The following is an 18,067-nucleotide window of genomic DNA, read 5'->3' on the forward strand; positions in this document are numbered from 1 at the left end:
TACGTAAGACGCGTGCCGGCCGGTATAACGGAAACAATACATATTGCGTCTTTTGTTATCTTTATCGATTATGTAACTGCACGTGCCGTAATTCTTTTTTTTGCAAAGCTGTTATTTAGACTCGTTAAGTAATAAAACTAAAATGATAAGCACTTGAGAGAGACAATGCCTACGTTATTGCATGTTTTGTACTCACCTCTATAACATGTTGAATAACACACTTTTCACTTGACACAATTGAAATTAAATAAATGATTTATTCCGTATCACGCACTATTAATAAAAATGCAACACTGATAGCAGTCACTCGCCTCGGCGCCGGCGCACGCACTGCCGACGTCACTCAAAATTTTGAAAATTTTGGGGCCCCACGCTGATGCGCCGTTTCTTTCGCGCGCATGGGAAAGAGTGAGACGGCATGCTAACAATGATTTTGGGTATAAATACAGGTGCCCCGAAAACCCCTTTATTAATCTCGGAGTCGGAGTCGGGAGTCGGGAAGTCGGGAAAAATAAAAAGGAGTACTAAACACGGCTTATTGGGGGCGCCACTTTTTATATATACTCCGGCTTAACCGTAACGCAGACCCTCATGTCGCGGGACGTTTTCTCGTAATAACACTTCCAAGTTTTCACTTACTCGTTTATGATTAAACTAAATTTATAGTGAATTATATTATAATGATTATAATAAAATTGCACATATACATTCTTTATGAATTGATATACGTATTTTAATAGAAGTTTTAGGATTTGGAACGCCGATAAACGAATGAGAGAACTTTACTTTTGGTATTATAGGTTGCGGACACCTCGGGTCAGTTTAAAAAGTGATTTTTCTTAATTAAAATCACATCTAACACTATTATGTGTCCTCCAGTTAAATGCGAAGATACCATAGATAGATGTGACACAATAACAACATTAGAAAATTATATTTATAATGTTATTTTGACTTGTTGTCTTCACTGTCGTAAAACAGCCGTACCGCGACTTGGATTGCATTGCCTACGTTCAGTGGTTTGCTCTCTGCCGGTACCGACGTAAAACGGGATAGGTACTTTATATTAAATTTAAATAATTATGTTATGTTATATTATACATTAAGATATCGTATTAATGAATATTATTATAATTCGTATAGTTAAACTCTCTTCTTCTACGAGGATCATACAGCGCGACACGTGCGTGCGGGCATCGTAGTAGGTAAGAGTCTCGTGTAGGTCGTCGTTTAGATTTATTTAGTTTTTGGTCCGGCGTATTTATTTATAATAATTTAACGTATGATATTATCTGAATGTTGATATTGGAACAAACGATATAAATTATTTTGACATAAAAATCTGTTTAGGTTGATATGTATATATTATATGTAAGTACCTAAATATTATGTATTCATCATCATAGGAACACGAGAAGTCTAAAACCTGTGTTTATATTATACTTTCTTTTTTTTTTTTTTTTTTTTTTTTTTTTGTAAAGTGAGGTGAGTGGGTGCGGGGATGTTGGGTGTCCCTGTCCGTTTTGTGCACTATTTGCGAATCCTTTATCTAATTGGTCAGTTCATCGACTAGTCGTCATTATCAGTAGCAGATCACTCACAGGTCAGGTGAGGTTCGCGGGTAAAGTAAAATGTGGTGTGTGCGGTTGCATGTGATTGTTTATAAGTATATGATGGTGTTATTAAAAAAAAAAAAAAAAAAAAAAAAAAAAAAAAAAAAAAAAAAAAAAATATATATATATATATCTTTTACCAGTTAATTAATATTTTCTTCTTCGGGTTGGTGTGGTGAAACTAAAAATGTTGATGAAACCCTCAAGATTCCAATTTTGTATGTACCGCTCGTGGTTCAATTTTGGATTGTTTCGCTTCCTCTGGTATCAATAGATACTTAGCACAAGCGATGCTTACGAGCTGGACGCTGTAGAAGTTAGAAGTGTTGCGCGGTGCCGGGTAAGTAAGTAATTGTAATAAATGTACGTACCACCTACGACGATACTAGATTATTAGTAGTTATTTAGTAGATATTTTGGATAACATAGGATGGGTAGAGATCGATTGTTTGTCCGTCTGTGTCGCTACTGAAACTTTTTATCGTAATCGTATCATAGAATTATTTGCGGCCCTGAAAAGGGCCTTTTTTTTTTTATTTGCGTCTGCGCGATACGGTAATACCCACGTTAGTACATATTACACGATATCGCGCGCGACGACGCTGACAGTGCAGCGCTTAACCTCCGAAACCGTAGAGGGTGCGGCCTTGACGCTTCAGAGCGTAGACGACGTCCATGGCGGTGACGGTCTTCCTCTTGGCGTGCTCGGTGTAGGTGACCGCGTCACGGATCACGTTCTCGAGGAACACCTTGAGAACGCCGCGGGTCTCCTCGTAGATCAGGCCGGAGATACGCTTGACGCCACCTCTGCGGGCGAGACGACGGATGGCGGGCTTGGTGATACCCTGGATGTTATCACGGAGCACCTTCCTGTGGCGCTTGGCTCCTCCTTTCCCCAGACCTTTACCTCCCTTACCGCGACCGGTCATTGCGACTTGTTGTAGTAGAGATTAGACTTCTCGAACGGAATACTCAACACACGACTTGCGCCGCGCGTCGACACGAGTGGAATAGCTAGCTAGCCATCATTTTGCCGCTATTTATACGTTTTACCCTATTGCGGGGCGACGGGGGACGGGGTAAGATATATCAGAGCATTATTATTTGACTTACTTTTCATATATCTAAAGAAATATAATATTATATATACCTATTGATAAATAATTTCATATTATATGATATTTAAATTAATTTTGGATACTTAGGTTTAGACGTAGGGGATAATATATACTATAAAAACGGCGGCCGGCTTACGGATTAGATCCTCTTGTGAAGGATTCTTCTCCTCTAATATTTTTGTAAGCATTCAATCAGTGGTAATAATTTTGTCGATATAATAAAATAGCGCTTAATATGAGAGTCACGTGACGATTTTAATTTACTTTCCAATCTATTAGTGTGTTAACTCCTATTATTATAGGAAATAAGTTCTTTCTTAAATAATCCTTACAGTATAGTAGTATTTCGTGTATTGCAGTTAAATTTCATATATACCTCCGTACATTTTGTGTACGGTTGGTTATGTGTAAATTATATATATATATTTTTTTTTTTTTTTTTTTCGTAATGACCATGCAGTGATCGATCGATCGATTTATCTACGCAAGTGTTTGTTCAAAGAAACAATTGTGAATTTTAGAATCATGTGTGGCCCTGAAAAGGGCCTTTTGATATATGACTGACAGAAGCGTCACGTTCGCACGTCCAGACGCAAAACGCGTGGTACAAAATAATACATATAATGTAACCGTATGCGTTCGCGCAGACTGCGTCCTGTGATGTTGCTCCGTGCCAGTTTAAACGTGGTGGTTTAGGCACGTTCACCGCGGATCCTGCGAGCCAGCTGGATGTCCTTGGGCATGATGGTCACACGCTTGGCGTGGATAGCGCACAGATTGGTGTCCTCGAAGAGACCGACGAGGTAAGCCTCGCTGGCCTCCTGGAGAGCCATAACGGCAGAGCTCTGGAAGCGCAGATCGGTCTTGAAGTCCTGAGCGATCTCACGCACCAGACGCTGGAAGGGCAGCTTGCGGATCAGAAGCTCAGTGCTCTTCTGGTAGCGACGGATCTCACGGAGGGCGACGGTGCCGGGCCTGTAACGATGGGGCTTCTTGACGCCGCCGGTGGCGGGCGCGCTCTTGCGGGCCGCCTTGGTGGCGAGCTGTTTGCGGGGCGCTTTACCACCGGTGGATTTACGAGCGGTCTGCTTGGTACGGGCCATTGTGAATAATAATAATACGCGTGCGTGTACGTTACGTTAACGAGTCACGAGAGGGAATAAGCGATTTTTCGCCAGCGAGTCGCTATTTATACGTGCTGGCTGGTCGGAAAGGGACGGGGTTAGTGTCCGTGTGAGCGAGAGGGCTATAAAATTCACATACACGTCCCCCTCGCCCCTCTTCCTTTCTCACCAACACAAAATTTCTGATTAGAATAACAATAATATAATTGAAATATTAATTAATAAATAAATAAATAAATAAATACATACATACATACATACATACATATATTTCATTTAAATAACAGTCATCGCTATCGAAATTCGCCTCGATAGCCGGTTCAATCGAGTTAGGTCAGGTTATTAAAGTTAGGTTAGTATTTTATAAAATAGGTTTATAAGTTAGGTCAGGTTATGTTAGGTTTCGCGGAGTTAGGTTTGATCGAGTTAGGTTAGGTTAGGTCAAAGTTAGGTTAGGTTTTTTTTTTTTGTCACTCAAAACCTAACCTAACTTTTTTTTATAATGTCAGGTTATGTTTGGTTTCGCGGAGTTAGGTTTGATCGAGTTAGGTTAGGTTAGGTCAAAGTTCAAACCGATCAAACCTAACTTTTTTTTATAATGTCATTCAAAACCTAACCTAACTCCGCGAAACCTAACATAACTACTTATTTTATAAAAACCTAACCTAAATTTAATATCCATAACGTCTCACGTTACACATATGCATACACTAAGTGTATGTGTGTATTGTTGATTCCTTATTTAATACTCTTACATGTTGATACAACTTTCGTGTTGATACCGATTGACACCGTATGCACGGCTATCTAGAAACTTCTTATATTATATATTCAGAACGTATTTGTGGCCCTGAAAAGGGCCTTTTTGGTTGTTGTACAAACCACACTCTCGCAGCGTGTCGTGTCGCAATACGAACTACCTAAACCCATTACACTAAAAGTGTATTGAGAAGACAGATAGCATACGAGGAACGACGGACGCTTACTTGGAGCTGGTGTACTTGGTGACGGCCTTGGTGCCTTCACTGACGGCGTGCTTGGCGAGCTCACCGGGCAGCAAGAGCCTCACGGATGTCTGCACCTCCCTGCTGGTGATGGTGGACCTCTTGTTGTAGTGAGCGAGGCGGGAGGCCTCGGCGGCGATGCGCTCGAAGATGTCGTTCACGAAAGAGTTCATGATCGACATGGCCTTGCTGGAGATACCGGTGTCGGGGTGGACCTGCTTGAGCACCTTGTAGATGTAAATGGCGTAGCTCTCCTTGCGCTTATGCTTCTTCTTTTTCTTCGAGTCCGACTTGGAGATGTTCTTCTGGGCCTTGCCGGATTTCTTGGCGGCCTTACCGCTAGTCTTGGGTGGCATTGTGATATAGTTAGATGCTTACAGTACGATAGTCGAACTGAGAATAAAAATTTCGTACTAAGTTGCGCTCATTTTGTTAAAGCGGAGAACGGGAAATAGGGGATTAAAGATCGAGCGTCGCGCTCGCGGTATATCGACCAATAGCGTTCGTGCATCATTAGTATCGTCGGTCGGCATGGTGGGGAGTGAGAGCGCGTATTGATATTACTTACATATAGGTATTATTATTTTGATTATAAAATATATCAAATGCCGTATAGATTATACCATCATCAGTTTTGTTCAAAACCGTAGGCGGATAACAATTATATTATTTAAATGTATATAGCTTTATGTTTATTTACTATTGTTGTTGTTGTTACAGTGACACACTGCTGTAGATGAGCAAGTAATAGCTCTGAGCCATCACATTACCTTTATTTGTCGTTTATTTATTATACTTCTTGACGAAACGATGTCTCAAGTCTCTCATATAGAGACGTGTGTAGTGATGTGTTTTGCAATCAGAAAAATAATCTTATTAGAATTCAGAATTATCTACTTACCGTAAGTAATAACATTCATTCATTCATTCATCGTTCATATATATGTATATGATATAATTATATTGATCGATCGAATGACATCATACACGTATGCGTTATGCCATGAAACTTACAACGTTATCACAGAATCATATTGTGGCCCTGAAAAGGGCCTTTTGTAACGGTCACTCGGGCGGGAATATAACAGAGGCCACATTCACCAAACGCCGGGTGTTACCGCTAGAGATGTAGCCTGATGAGAAGTGAGTACACTTAAGCCTTCTTCTCGGTCTTCTTGGGCAGGAGCACGGCCTGAATGTTAGGCAGCACACCACCCTGGGCGATGGTCACACCGGAGAGGAGCTTGTTCAACTCCTCGTCGTTGCGGATCGCCAGCTGGAGATGCCTAGGGATGATCCTGGTCTTCTTGTTGTCGCGAGCGGCGTTGCCTGCCAACTCGAGAACCTCAGCGGCCAGGTACTCCATGACGGCGGCTAGGTACACCGGGGCACCGGCACCGACGCGCTCGGCGTAGTTGCCCTTGCGTAGAAGCCTGTGGATACGACCGACGGGGAACTGAAGTCCGGCACGGTTAGAACGGGACTTTGCCTTTCCCTTAACCTTGCCACCTTTACCGCGTCCAGACATGTTTAAAGAGAGATTTAAGTTTAGTTTACACACACGAAACGAGAGCACGATTGCTTGCTTGCGAGTGTATACGCTCTTTTTTAGTAGTTGCCTTTATTTTATACGTTCACGGTGTACGCTGATAGTGGGGATACAACGAGCCGACATAACACGAGCCCGATCGACCAATCAACGAGTCGCGTGCAAGAGCGCAAATTAGAAAGAGATAGATATAAAATAAAAACATTTCAATTTATACATCAAAGTATACCTAATAAAAATGACACAATTAACAAAAAATATTCCGTAAATTATATACTTATATTTATGTAGTTGTTGTTGTTGTAAATCTAAGACTTCAAATAATACAGTTATATTTATCATCATTCACCATCGATAAGAAAATATTCTGTGTAAGTATTCATGAAAACCTAACCTAATCAGTCTTATCAGTGAGATCATCAATAATCTTGAGACTTTTGCCATAAGACTCGATTTGAGATTGACTTTTTATATTGATTGCGATCGATCGACTCGTGTATGTATGTGTGTGTGTGCTTATTGCAATGAAACAGAGGCGATATGAACCTTTGAATAAATTTGTTAGCCCTGAAAAGGGCTTTTTGATGTGCGTTTAACGCGCACAGGCGTATGACGAGAGGCGTGTGAACAGGCGACACGTCGTCGTATATACGATATATAGCGACGACAATCGACATATCCTCCACCATCACGGCCGATGTAAGTACGACGACGACAATGTGACGCAGTCTTCTTACTTCTTCGAGGCAGCCTTCTTGGCGGCGGGCTTCGCTTTGGGAGCGGCCGCGGCCTTCTTGGGCTTGGGAGCTTTAGGCTTCTTGGTCGGCGGCTTCGCGGTCTTCTTGGCCTTAGGCGCGGCGGCGCTCTTGCCCTTGGCGGGGGTGGAAGGTTTCTTCGCGGCGGGCTTCTTCTTGGCGGCGGCAGCCTTCTTGTCCTTCGTGGCGGCCTTAGGCTTGGCCGGGGACGCAGCGGCCTTCTTCGCCTTAGCGGGCTTAGCTGCGGCGGGCTTCTTAGCGGCGGCTGAAGATTTAGCGGCGCTAGATTTCTTGGCCGCGGCGGGCTTCTTGCCGGCCGATGATGACTTCGACTCCAGTTTGAAGGAGCCGGACGCGCCCTTGCCTTTGGTCTGAATGAGTGCGCCGGATTCGACTGCGCTCTTAAGATATTTTCTGATGAAAGGGGCCAGCTTCTCGGCGTCGACCTTGTACTGGGCGGCGATGTACTTCTTGATAGCCTGCAGGGACGAACCGCTTCTCTCCTTCAACTCCTTGATGGCGCTGTTAACCATCTCGGACGTCTTAGGGTGGGTGGGTTTCGCCTTAGGCTTCTTAGCGCCAGCGGAGGCGGACGCCTTAGGCTTCTTCGCGGGCGTCGCCGGGGCGGGAGCGTCGGCAGCAACTGCGGTGTCGGCCATATTTATTTATTTATTTATTAATCGTCAAGTAAGTAAGTAAAGTAAATTAGTAAATCGCACAAACTGCGCAAAGAGAATACAGCGGACGCGTGTAAGCGGAGCGCTGCGCTGGCGAGTACTAAACACGGCTTATTGGGGGCGCCACTTTTTATATATACTCCGGCTTAACCGTAACGCAGACCCTCATGTCGCGGGACGTTTTCTCGTAATAACACTTCCAAGTTTTCACTTACTCGTTTATGATTAAACTAAATTTATAGTGAATTATATTATAATGATTATAATAAAATTGCACATATACATTCTTTATGAATTGATATACGTATTTTAATAGAAGTTTTAGGATTTGGAACGCCGATAAACGAATGAGAGAACTTTACTTTTGGTATTATAGGTTGCGGACACCTCGGGTCAGTTTAAAAAGTGATTTTTCTTAATTAAAATCACATCTAACACTATTATGTGTCCTCCAGTTAAATGCGAAGATACCATAGATAGATGTGACACAATAACAACATTAGAAAATTATATTTATAATGTTATTTTGACTTGTTGTCTTCACTGTCGTAAAACAGCCGTACCGCGACTTGGATTGCATTGCCTACGTTCAGTGGTTTGCTCTCTGCCGGTACCGACGTAAAACGGGATAGGTACTTTATATTAAATTTAAATAATTATGTTATGTTATATTATACATTAAGATATCGTATTAATGAATATTATTATAATTCGTATAGTTAAACTCTCTTCTTCTACGAGGATCATACAGCGCGACACGTGCGTGCGGGCATCGTAGTAGGTAAGAGTCTCGTGTAGGTCGTCGTTTAGATTTATTTAGTTTTTGGTCCGGCGTATTTATTTATAATAATTTAACGTATGATATTATCTGAATGTTGATATTGGAACAAACGATATAAATTATTTTGACATAAAAATCTGTTTAGGTTGATATGTATATATTATATGTAAGTACCTAAATATTATGTATTCATCATCATAGGAACACGAGAAGTCTAAAACCTGTGTTTATATTATACTTTCTTTTTTTTTTTTTTTTTTTTTTTTTTTTGTAAAGTGAGGTGAGTGGGTGCGGGGATGTTGGGTGTCCCTGTCCGTTTTGTGCACTATTTGCGAATCCTTTATCTAATTGGTCAGTTCATCGACTAGTCGTCATTATCAGTAGCAGATCACTCACAGGTCAGGTGAGGTTCGCGGGTAAAGTAAAATGTGGTGTGTGCGGTTGCATGTGATTGTTTATAAGTATATGATGGTGTTATTAAAAAAAAAAAAAAAAAAAAAAAAAAAAAAAAAAAAAAAAAAAAAATATATATATATATATCTTTTACCAGTTAATTAATATTTTCTTCTTCGGGTTGGTGTGGTGAAACTAAAAATGTTGATGAAACCCTCAAGATTCCAATTTTGTATGTACCGCTCGTGGTTCAATTTTGGATTGTTTCGCTTCCTCTGGTATCAATAGATACTTAGCACAAGCGATGCTTACGAGCTGGACGCTGTAGAAGTTAGAAGTGTTGCGCGGTGCCGGGTAAGTAAGTAATTGTAATAAATGTACGTACCACCTACGACGATACTAGATTATTAGTAGTTATTTAGTAGATATTTTGGATAACATAGGATGGGTAGAGATCGATTGTTTGTCCGTCTGTGTCGCTACTGAAACTTTTTATCGTAATCGTATCATAGAATTATTTGCGGCCCTGAAAAGGGCCTTTTTTTTTTTATTTGCGTCTGCGCGATACGGTAATACCCACGTTAGTACATATTACACGATATCGCGCGCGACGACGCTGACAGTGCAGCGCTTAACCTCCGAAACCGTAGAGGGTGCGGCCTTGACGCTTCAGAGCGTAGACGACGTCCATGGCGGTGACGGTCTTCCTCTTGGCGTGCTCGGTGTAGGTGACCGCGTCACGGATCACGTTCTCGAGGAACACCTTGAGAACGCCGCGGGTCTCCTCGTAGATCAGGCCGGAGATACGCTTGACGCCACCTCTGCGGGCGAGACGACGGATGGCGGGCTTGGTGATACCCTGGATGTTATCACGGAGCACCTTCCTGTGGCGCTTGGCTCCTCCTTTCCCCAGACCTTTACCTCCCTTACCGCGACCGGTCATTGCGACTTGTTGTAGTAGAGATTAGACTTCTCGAACGGAATACTCAACACACGACTTGCGCCGCGCGTCGACACGAGTGGAATAGCTAGCTAGCCATCATTTTGCCGCTATTTATACGTTTTACCCTATTGCGGGGCGACGGGGGACGGGGTAAGATATATCAGAGCATTATTATTTGACTTACTTTTCATATATCTAAAGAAATATAATATTATATATACCTATTGATAAATAATTTCATATTATATGATATTTAAATTAATTTTGGATACTTAGGTTTAGACGTAGGGGATAATATATACTATAAAAACGGCGGCCGGCTTACGGATTAGATCCTCTTGTGAAGGATTCTTCTCCTCTAATATTTTTGTAAGCATTCAATCAGTGGTAATAATTTTGTCGATATAATAAAATAGCGCTTAATATGAGAGTCACGTGACGATTTTAATTTACTTTCCAATCTATTAGTGTGTTAACTCCTATTATTATAGGAAATAAGTTCTTTCTTAAATAATCCTTACAGTATAGTAGTATTTCGTGTATTGCAGTTAAATTTCATATATACCTCCGTACATTTTGTGTACGGTTGGTTATGTGTAAATTATATATATATATTTTTTTTTTTTTTTTTTTCGTAATGACCATGCAGTGATCGATCGATCGATTTATCTACGCAAGTGTTTGTTCAAAGAAACAATTGTGAATTTTAGAATCATGTGTGGCCCTGAAAAGGGCCTTTTGATATATGACTGACAGAAGCGTCACGTTCGCACGTCCAGACGCAAAACGCGTGGTACAAAATAATACATATAATGTAACCGTATGCGTTCGCGCAGACTGCGTCCTGTGATGTTGCTCCGTGCCAGTTTAAACGTGGTGGTTTAGGCACGTTCACCGCGGATCCTGCGAGCCAGCTGGATGTCCTTGGGCATGATGGTCACACGCTTGGCGTGGATAGCGCACAGATTGGTGTCCTCGAAGAGACCGACGAGGTAAGCCTCGCTGGCCTCCTGGAGAGCCATAACGGCAGAGCTCTGGAAGCGCAGATCGGTCTTGAAGTCCTGAGCGATCTCACGCACCAGACGCTGGAAGGGCAGCTTGCGGATCAGAAGCTCAGTGCTCTTCTGGTAGCGACGGATCTCACGGAGGGCGACGGTGCCGGGCCTGTAACGATGGGGCTTCTTGACGCCGCCGGTGGCGGGCGCGCTCTTGCGGGCCGCCTTGGTGGCGAGCTGTTTGCGGGGCGCTTTACCACCGGTGGATTTACGAGCGGTCTGCTTGGTACGGGCCATTGTGAATAATAATAATACGCGTGCGTGTACGTTACGTTAACGAGTCACGAGAGGGAATAAGCGATTTTTCGCCAGCGAGTCGCTATTTATACGTGCTGGCTGGTCGGAAAGGGACGGGGTTAGTGTCCGTGTGAGCGAGAGGGCTATAAAATTCACATACACGTCCCCCTCGCCCCTCTTCCTTTCTCACCAACACAAAATTTCTGATTAGAATAACAATAATATAATTGAAATATTAATTAATAAATAAATAAATAAATAAATACATACATACATACATACATACATATATTTCATTTAAATAACAGTCATCGCTATCGAAATTCGCCTCGATAGCCGGTTCAATCGAGTTAGGTCAGGTTATTAAAGTTAGGTTAGTATTTTATAAAATAGGTTTATAAGTTAGGTCAGGTTATGTTAGGTTTCGCGGAGTTAGGTTTGATCGAGTTAGGTTAGGTTAGGTCAAAGTTAGGTTAGGTTTTTTTTTTTTGTCACTCAAAACCTAACCTAACTTTTTTTTATAATGTCAGGTTATGTTTGGTTTCGCGGAGTTAGGTTTGATCGAGTTAGGTTAGGTTAGGTCAAAGTTCAAACCGATCAAACCTAACTTTTTTTTATAATGTCATTCAAAACCTAACCTAACTCCGCGAAACCTAACATAACTACTTATTTTATAAAAACCTAACCTAAATTTAATATCCATAACGTCTCACGTTACACATATGCATACACTAAGTGTATGTGTGTATTGTTGATTCCTTATTTAATACTCTTACATGTTGATACAACTTTCGTGTTGATACCGATTGACACCGTATGCACGGCTATCTAGAAACTTCTTATATTATATATTCAGAACGTATTTGTGGCCCTGAAAAGGGCCTTTTTGGTTGTTGTACAAACCACACTCTCGCAGCGTGTCGTGTCGCAATACGAACTACCTAAACCCATTACACTAAAAGTGTATTGAGAAGACAGATAGCATACGAGGAACGACGGACGCTTACTTGGAGCTGGTGTACTTGGTGACGGCCTTGGTGCCTTCACTGACGGCGTGCTTGGCGAGCTCACCGGGCAGCAAGAGCCTCACGGATGTCTGCACCTCCCTGCTGGTGATGGTGGACCTCTTGTTGTAGTGAGCGAGGCGGGAGGCCTCGGCGGCGATGCGCTCGAAGATGTCGTTCACGAAAGAGTTCATGATCGACATGGCCTTGCTGGAGATACCGGTGTCGGGGTGGACCTGCTTGAGCACCTTGTAGATGTAAATGGCGTAGCTCTCCTTGCGCTTATGCTTCTTCTTTTTCTTCGAGTCCGACTTGGAGATGTTCTTCTGGGCCTTGCCGGATTTCTTGGCGGCCTTACCGCTAGTCTTGGGTGGCATTGTGATATAGTTAGATGCTTACAGTACGATAGTCGAACTGAGAATAAAAATTTCGTACTAAGTTGCGCTCATTTTGTTAAAGCGGAGAACGGGAAATAGGGGATTAAAGATCGAGCGTCGCGCTCGCGGTATATCGACCAATAGCGTTCGTGCATCATTAGTATCGTCGGTCGGCATGGTGGGGAGTGAGAGCGCGTATTGATATTACTTACATATAGGTATTATTATTTTGATTATAAAATATATCAAATGCCGTATAGATTATACCATCATCAGTTTTGTTCAAAACCGTAGGCGGATAACAATTATATTATTTAAATGTATATAGCTTTATGTTTATTTACTATTGTTGTTGTTGTTACAGTGACACACTGCTGTAGATGAGCAAGTAATAGCTCTGAGCCATCACATTACCTTTATTTGTCGTTTATTTATTATACTTCTTGACGAAACGATGTCTCAAGTCTCTCATATAGAGACGTGTGTAGTGATGTGTTTTGCAATCAGAAAAATAATCTTATTAGAATTCAGAATTATCTACTTACCGTAAGTAATAACATTCATTCATTCATTCATCGTTCATATATATGTATATGATATAATTATATTGATCGATCGAATGACATCATACACGTATGCGTTATGCCATGAAACTTACAACGTTATCACAGAATCATATTGTGGCCCTGAAAAGGGCCTTTTGTAACGGTCACTCGGGCGGGAATATAACAGAGGCCACATTCACCAAACGCCGGGTGTTACCGCTAGAGATGTAGCCTGATGAGAAGTGAGTACACTTAAGCCTTCTTCTCGGTCTTCTTGGGCAGGAGCACGGCCTGAATGTTAGGCAGCACACCACCCTGGGCGATGGTCACACCGGAGAGGAGCTTGTTCAACTCCTCGTCGTTGCGGATCGCCAGCTGGAGATGCCTAGGGATGATCCTGGTCTTCTTGTTGTCGCGAGCGGCGTTGCCTGCCAACTCGAGAACCTCAGCGGCCAGGTACTCCATGACGGCGGCTAGGTACACCGGGGCACCGGCACCGACGCGCTCGGCGTAGTTGCCCTTGCGTAGAAGCCTGTGGATACGACCGACGGGGAACTGAAGTCCGGCACGGTTAGAACGGGACTTTGCCTTTCCCTTAACCTTGCCACCTTTACCGCGTCCAGACATGTTTAAAGAGAGATTTAAGTTTAGTTTACACACACGAAACGAGAGCACGATTGCTTGCTTGCGAGTGTATACGCTCTTTTTTAGTAGTTGCCTTTATTTTATACGTTCACGGTGTACGCTGATAGTGGGGATACAACGAGCCGACATAACACGAGCCCGATCGACCAATCAACGAGTCGCGTGCAAGAGCGCAAATTAGAAAGAGATAGATATAAAATAAAAACATTTCAATTTATACATCAAAGTATACCTAATAAAAATGACACAATTAACAAAAAATATTCCGTAAATTATATACTTATATTTATGTAGTTGTTGTTGTTGTAAATCTAAGACTTCAAATAATACAGTTATATTTATCATCATTCACCATCGATAAGAAAATATTCTGTGTAAGTATTCATGAAAACCTAACCTAATCAGTCTTATCAGTGAGATCATCAATAATCTTGAGACTTTTGCCATAAGACTCGATTTGAGATTGACTTTTTATATTGATTGCGATCGATCGACTCGTGTATGTATGTGTGTGTGTGCTTATTGCAATGAAACAGAGGCGATATGAACCTTTGAATAAATTTGTTAGCCCTGAAAAGGGCTTTTTGATGTGCGTTTAACGCGCACAGGCGTATGACGAGAGGCGTGTGAACAGGCGACACGTCGTCGTATATACGATATATAGCGACGACAATCGACATATCCTCCACCATCACGGCCGATGTAAGTACGACGACGACAATGTGACGCAGTCTTCTTACTTCTTCGAGGCAGCCTTCTTGGCGGCGGGCTTCGCTTTGGGAGCGGCCGCGGCCTTCTTGGGCTTGGGAGCTTTAGGCTTCTTGGTCGGCGGCTTCGCGGTCTTCTTGGCCTTAGGCGCGGCGGCGCTCTTGCCCTTGGCGGGGGTGGAAGGTTTCTTCGCGGCGGGCTTCTTCTTGGCGGCGGCAGCCTTCTTGTCCTTCGTGGCGGCCTTAGGCTTGGCCGGGGACGCAGCGGCCTTCTTCGCCTTAGCGGGCTTAGCTGCGGCGGGCTTCTTAGCGGCGGCTGAAGATTTAGCGGCGCTAGATTTCTTGGCCGCGGCGGGCTTCTTGCCGGCCGATGATGACTTCGACTCCAGTTTGAAGGAGCCGGACGCGCCCTTGCCTTTGGTCTGAATGAGTGCGCCGGATTCGACTGCGCTCTTAAGATATTTTCTGATGAAAGGGGCCAGCTTCTCGGCGTCGACCTTGTACTGGGCGGCGATGTACTTCTTGATAGCCTGCAGGGACGAACCGCTTCTCTCCTTCAACTCCTTGATGGCGCTGTTAACCATCTCGGACGTCTTAGGGTGGGTGGGTTTCGCCTTAGGCTTCTTAGCGCCAGCGGAGGCGGACGCCTTAGGCTTCTTCGCGGGCGTCGCCGGGGCGGGAGCGTCGGCAGCAACTGCGGTGTCGGCCATATTTATTTATTTATTTATTAATCGTCAAGTAAGTAAGTAAAGTAAATTAGTAAATCGCACAAACTGCGCAAAGAGAATACAGCGGACGCGTGTAAGCGGAGCGCTGCGCTGGCGAGTACTAAACACGGCTTATTGGGGGCGCCACTTTTTATATATACTCCGGCTTAACCGTAACGCAGACCCTCATGTCGCGGGACGTTTTCTCGTAATAACACTTCCAAGTTTTCACTTACTCGTTTATGATTAAACTAAATTTATAGTGAATTATATTATAATGATTATAATAAAATTGCACATATACATTCTTTATGAATTGATATACGTATTTTAATAGAAGTTTTAGGATTTGGAACGCCGATAAACGAATGAGAGAACTTTACTTTTGGTATTATAGGTTGCGGACACCTCGGGTCAGTTTAAAAAGTGATTTTTCTTAATTAAAATCACATCTAACACTATTATGTGTCCTCCAGTTAAATGCGAAGATACCATAGATAGATGTGACACAATAACAACATTAGAAAATTATATTTATAATGTTATTTTGACTTGTTGTCTTCACTGTCGTAAAACAGCCGTACCGCGACTTGGATTGCATTGCCTACGTTCAGTGGTTTGCTCTCTGCCGGTACCGACGTAAAACGGGATAGGTACTTTATATTAAATTTAAATAATTATGTTATGTTATATTATACATTAAGATATCGTATTAATGAATATTATTATAATTCGTATAGTTAAACTCTCTTCTTCTACGAGGATCATACAGCGCGACACGTGCGTGCGGGCATCGTAGTAGGTAAGAGTCTCGTGTAGGTCGTCGTTTAGATTTATTTAGTTTTTGGTCCGGCGTATTTATTTATAATAATTTAACGTATGATATTATCTGAATGTTGATATTGGAACAAACGATATAAATTATTTTGACATAAAAATCTGTTTAGGTTGATATGTATATATTATATGTAAGTACCTAAATATTATGTATTCATCATCATAGGAACACGAGAAGTCTAAAACCTGTGTTTATATTATACTTTCTTTTTTTTTTTTTTTTTTTTTTTTTTTTGTAAAGTGAGGTGAGTGGGTGCGGGGATGTTGGGTGTCCCTGTCCGTTTTGTGCACTATTTGCGAATCCTTTATCTAATTGGTCAGTTCATCGACTAGTCGTCATTATCAGTAGCAGATCACTCACAGGTCAGGTGAGGTTCGCGGGTAAAGTAAAATGTGGTGTGTGCGGTTGCATGTGATTGTTTATAAGTATATGATGGTGTTATTAAAAAAAAAAAAAAAAAAAAAAAAAAAAAAAAAAAAAAAAAAAAAAATATATATATATATATCTTTTACCAGTTAATTAATATTTTCTTCTTCGGGTTGGTGTGGTGAAACTAAAAATGTTGATGAAACCCTCAAGATTCCAATTTTGTATGTACCGCTCGTGGTTCAATTTTGGATTGTTTCGCTTCCTCTGGTATCAATAGATACTTAGCACAAGCGATGCTTACGAGCTGGACGCTGTAGAAGTTAGAAGTGTTGCGCGGTGCCGGGTAAGTAAGTAATTGTAATAAATGTACGTACCACCTACGACGATACTAGATTATTAGTAGTTATTTAGTAGATATTTTGGATAACATAGGATGGGTAGAGATCGATTGTTTGTCCGTCTGTGTCGCTACTGAAACTTTTTATCGTAATCGTATCATAGAATTATTTGCGGCCCTGAAAAGGGCCTTTTTTTTTTTATTTGCGTCTGCGCGATACGGTAATACCCACGTTAGTACATATTACACGATATCGCGCGCGACGACGCTGACAGTGCAGCGCTTAACCTCCGAAACCGTAGAGGGTGCGGCCTTGACGCTTCAGAGCGTAGACGACGTCCATGGCGGTGACGGTCTTCCTCTTGGCGTGCTCGGTGTAGGTGACCGCGTCACGGATCACGTTCTCGAGGAACACCTTGAGAACGCCGCGGGTCTCCTCGTAGATCAGGCCGGAGATACGCTTGACGCCACCTCTGCGGGCGAGACGACGGATGGCGGGCTTGGTGATACCCTGGATGTTATCACGGAGCACCTTCCTGTGGCGCTTGGCTCCTCCTTTCCCCAGACCTTTACCTCCCTTACCGCGACCGGTCATTGCGACTTGTTGTAGTAGAGATTAGACTTCTCGAACGGAATACTCAACACACGACTTGCGCCGCGCGTCGACACGAGTGGAATAGCTAGCTAGCCATCATTTTGCCGCTATTTATACGTTTTACCCTATTGCGGGGCGACGGGGGACGGGGTAAGATATATCAGAGCATTATTATTTGACTTACTTTTCATATATCTAAAGAAATATAATATTATATATACCTATTGATAAATAATTTCATATTATATGATATTTAAATTAATTTTGGATACTTAGGTTTAGACGTAGGGGATAATATATACTATAAAAACGGCGGCCGGCTTACGGATTAGATCCTCTTGTGAAGGATTCTTCTCCTCTAATATTTTTGTAAGCATTCAATCAGTGGTAATAATTTTGTCGATATAATAAAATAGCGCTTAATATGAGAGTCACGTGACGATTTTAATTTACTTTCCAATCTATTAGTGTGTTAACTCCTATTATTATAGGAAATAAGTTCTTTCTTAAATAATCCTTACAGTATAGTAGTATTTCGTGTATTGCAGTTAAATTTCATATATACCTCCGTACATTTTGTGTACGGTTGGTTATGTGTAAATTATATATATATATTTTTTTTTTTTTTTTTTTCGTAATGACCATGCAGTGATCGATCGATCGATTTATCTACGCAAGTGTTTGTTCAAAGAAA

The 18,067-nt window shown here is 42.1% G+C and overlaps 8 protein-coding genes and 1 pseudogene across 8 annotated transcripts; all 9 read right to left on the reverse strand.

The window, feature by feature from the left end:
- Positions 1-2,230: 2,230 nt before the first annotated feature.
- LOC134752427 (histone H4) lies at positions 2,231-2,542 on the reverse strand. The gene has a single exon (XM_063688138.1). It carries the CDS (start codon positions 2,540-2,542, stop codon positions 2,231-2,233), a length of 312 nt encoding a protein of 103 aa, XP_063544208.1.
- An 881-nt stretch (positions 2,543-3,423) lies between these two features.
- LOC134752428 (uncharacterized) lies at positions 3,424-11,249 on the reverse strand (annotated as a pseudogene).
- Positions 4,838-5,215, reverse strand: LOC134752060 (histone H2B). The gene has a single exon (XM_063687621.1). The coding sequence runs from the start codon at positions 5,213-5,215 to the stop codon at positions 4,838-4,840; it is 378 nt and encodes a 125-aa protein (XP_063543691.1).
- Positions 6,013-6,387, reverse strand: LOC134752061 (histone H2A). The gene has a single exon (XM_063687622.1). It carries the CDS (start codon positions 6,385-6,387, stop codon positions 6,013-6,015), a length of 375 nt encoding a protein of 124 aa, XP_063543692.1.
- LOC134752058 (late histone H1-like) lies at positions 7,142-7,822 on the reverse strand. The gene has a single exon (XM_063687620.1). It carries the CDS (start codon positions 7,820-7,822, stop codon positions 7,142-7,144), a length of 681 nt encoding a protein of 226 aa, XP_063543690.1.
- Positions 11,250-12,252: 1,003 nt separating the features above from the next.
- On the reverse strand, positions 12,253-12,630 carry LOC134752241 (histone H2B). The gene has a single exon (XM_063687869.1). It carries the CDS (start codon positions 12,628-12,630, stop codon positions 12,253-12,255), a length of 378 nt encoding a protein of 125 aa, XP_063543939.1.
- Positions 12,631-13,427: 797 nt separating this feature from the next.
- On the reverse strand, positions 13,428-13,802 carry LOC134752361 (histone H2A). The gene has a single exon (XM_063688040.1). The coding sequence runs from the start codon at positions 13,800-13,802 to the stop codon at positions 13,428-13,430; it is 375 nt and encodes a 124-aa protein (XP_063544110.1).
- Positions 13,803-14,556: 754 nt separating this feature from the next.
- On the reverse strand, positions 14,557-15,237 carry LOC134752354 (late histone H1-like). The gene has a single exon (XM_063688035.1). The coding sequence runs from the start codon at positions 15,235-15,237 to the stop codon at positions 14,557-14,559; it is 681 nt and encodes a 226-aa protein (XP_063544105.1).
- Positions 15,238-17,061: 1,824 nt separating this feature from the next.
- On the reverse strand, positions 17,062-17,373 carry LOC134752429 (histone H4). Its single transcript, XM_063688139.1, has one exon. It carries the CDS (start codon positions 17,371-17,373, stop codon positions 17,062-17,064), a length of 312 nt encoding a protein of 103 aa, XP_063544209.1.
- Between the last annotated feature and the right edge of the window lie 694 nt (positions 17,374-18,067).

Source organism: Cydia strobilella, chromosome 24 (genome assembly GCF_947568885.1).
Source record: "Cydia strobilella chromosome 24, ilCydStro3.1, whole genome shotgun sequence".
Lineage (NCBI taxonomy): Eukaryota > Metazoa > Arthropoda > Insecta > Lepidoptera > Tortricidae > Cydia > Cydia strobilella.

Coding starts and splice junctions, on each gene's coding strand:
- LOC134752354 (XM_063688035.1), bottom strand. CDS start 15,237: ATGGCCGACACCGCAGTTGCTGCCGACGCTCCCGCCCCGGCGACGCCC.
- LOC134752361 (XM_063688040.1), bottom strand. CDS start 13,802: ATGTCTGGACGCGGTAAAGGTGGCAAGGTTAAGGGAAAGGCAAAGTCC.
- LOC134752427 (XM_063688138.1), bottom strand. CDS start 2,542: ATGACCGGTCGCGGTAAGGGAGGTAAAGGTCTGGGGAAAGGAGGAGCC.
- LOC134752058 (XM_063687620.1), bottom strand. CDS start 7,822: ATGGCCGACACCGCAGTTGCTGCCGACGCTCCCGCCCCGGCGACGCCC.
- LOC134752060 (XM_063687621.1), bottom strand. CDS start 5,215: ATGCCACCCAAGACTAGCGGTAAGGCCGCCAAGAAATCCGGCAAGGCC.
- LOC134752429 (XM_063688139.1), bottom strand. CDS start 17,373: ATGACCGGTCGCGGTAAGGGAGGTAAAGGTCTGGGGAAAGGAGGAGCC.
- LOC134752061 (XM_063687622.1), bottom strand. CDS start 6,387: ATGTCTGGACGCGGTAAAGGTGGCAAGGTTAAGGGAAAGGCAAAGTCC.
- LOC134752241 (XM_063687869.1), bottom strand. CDS start 12,630: ATGCCACCCAAGACTAGCGGTAAGGCCGCCAAGAAATCCGGCAAGGCC.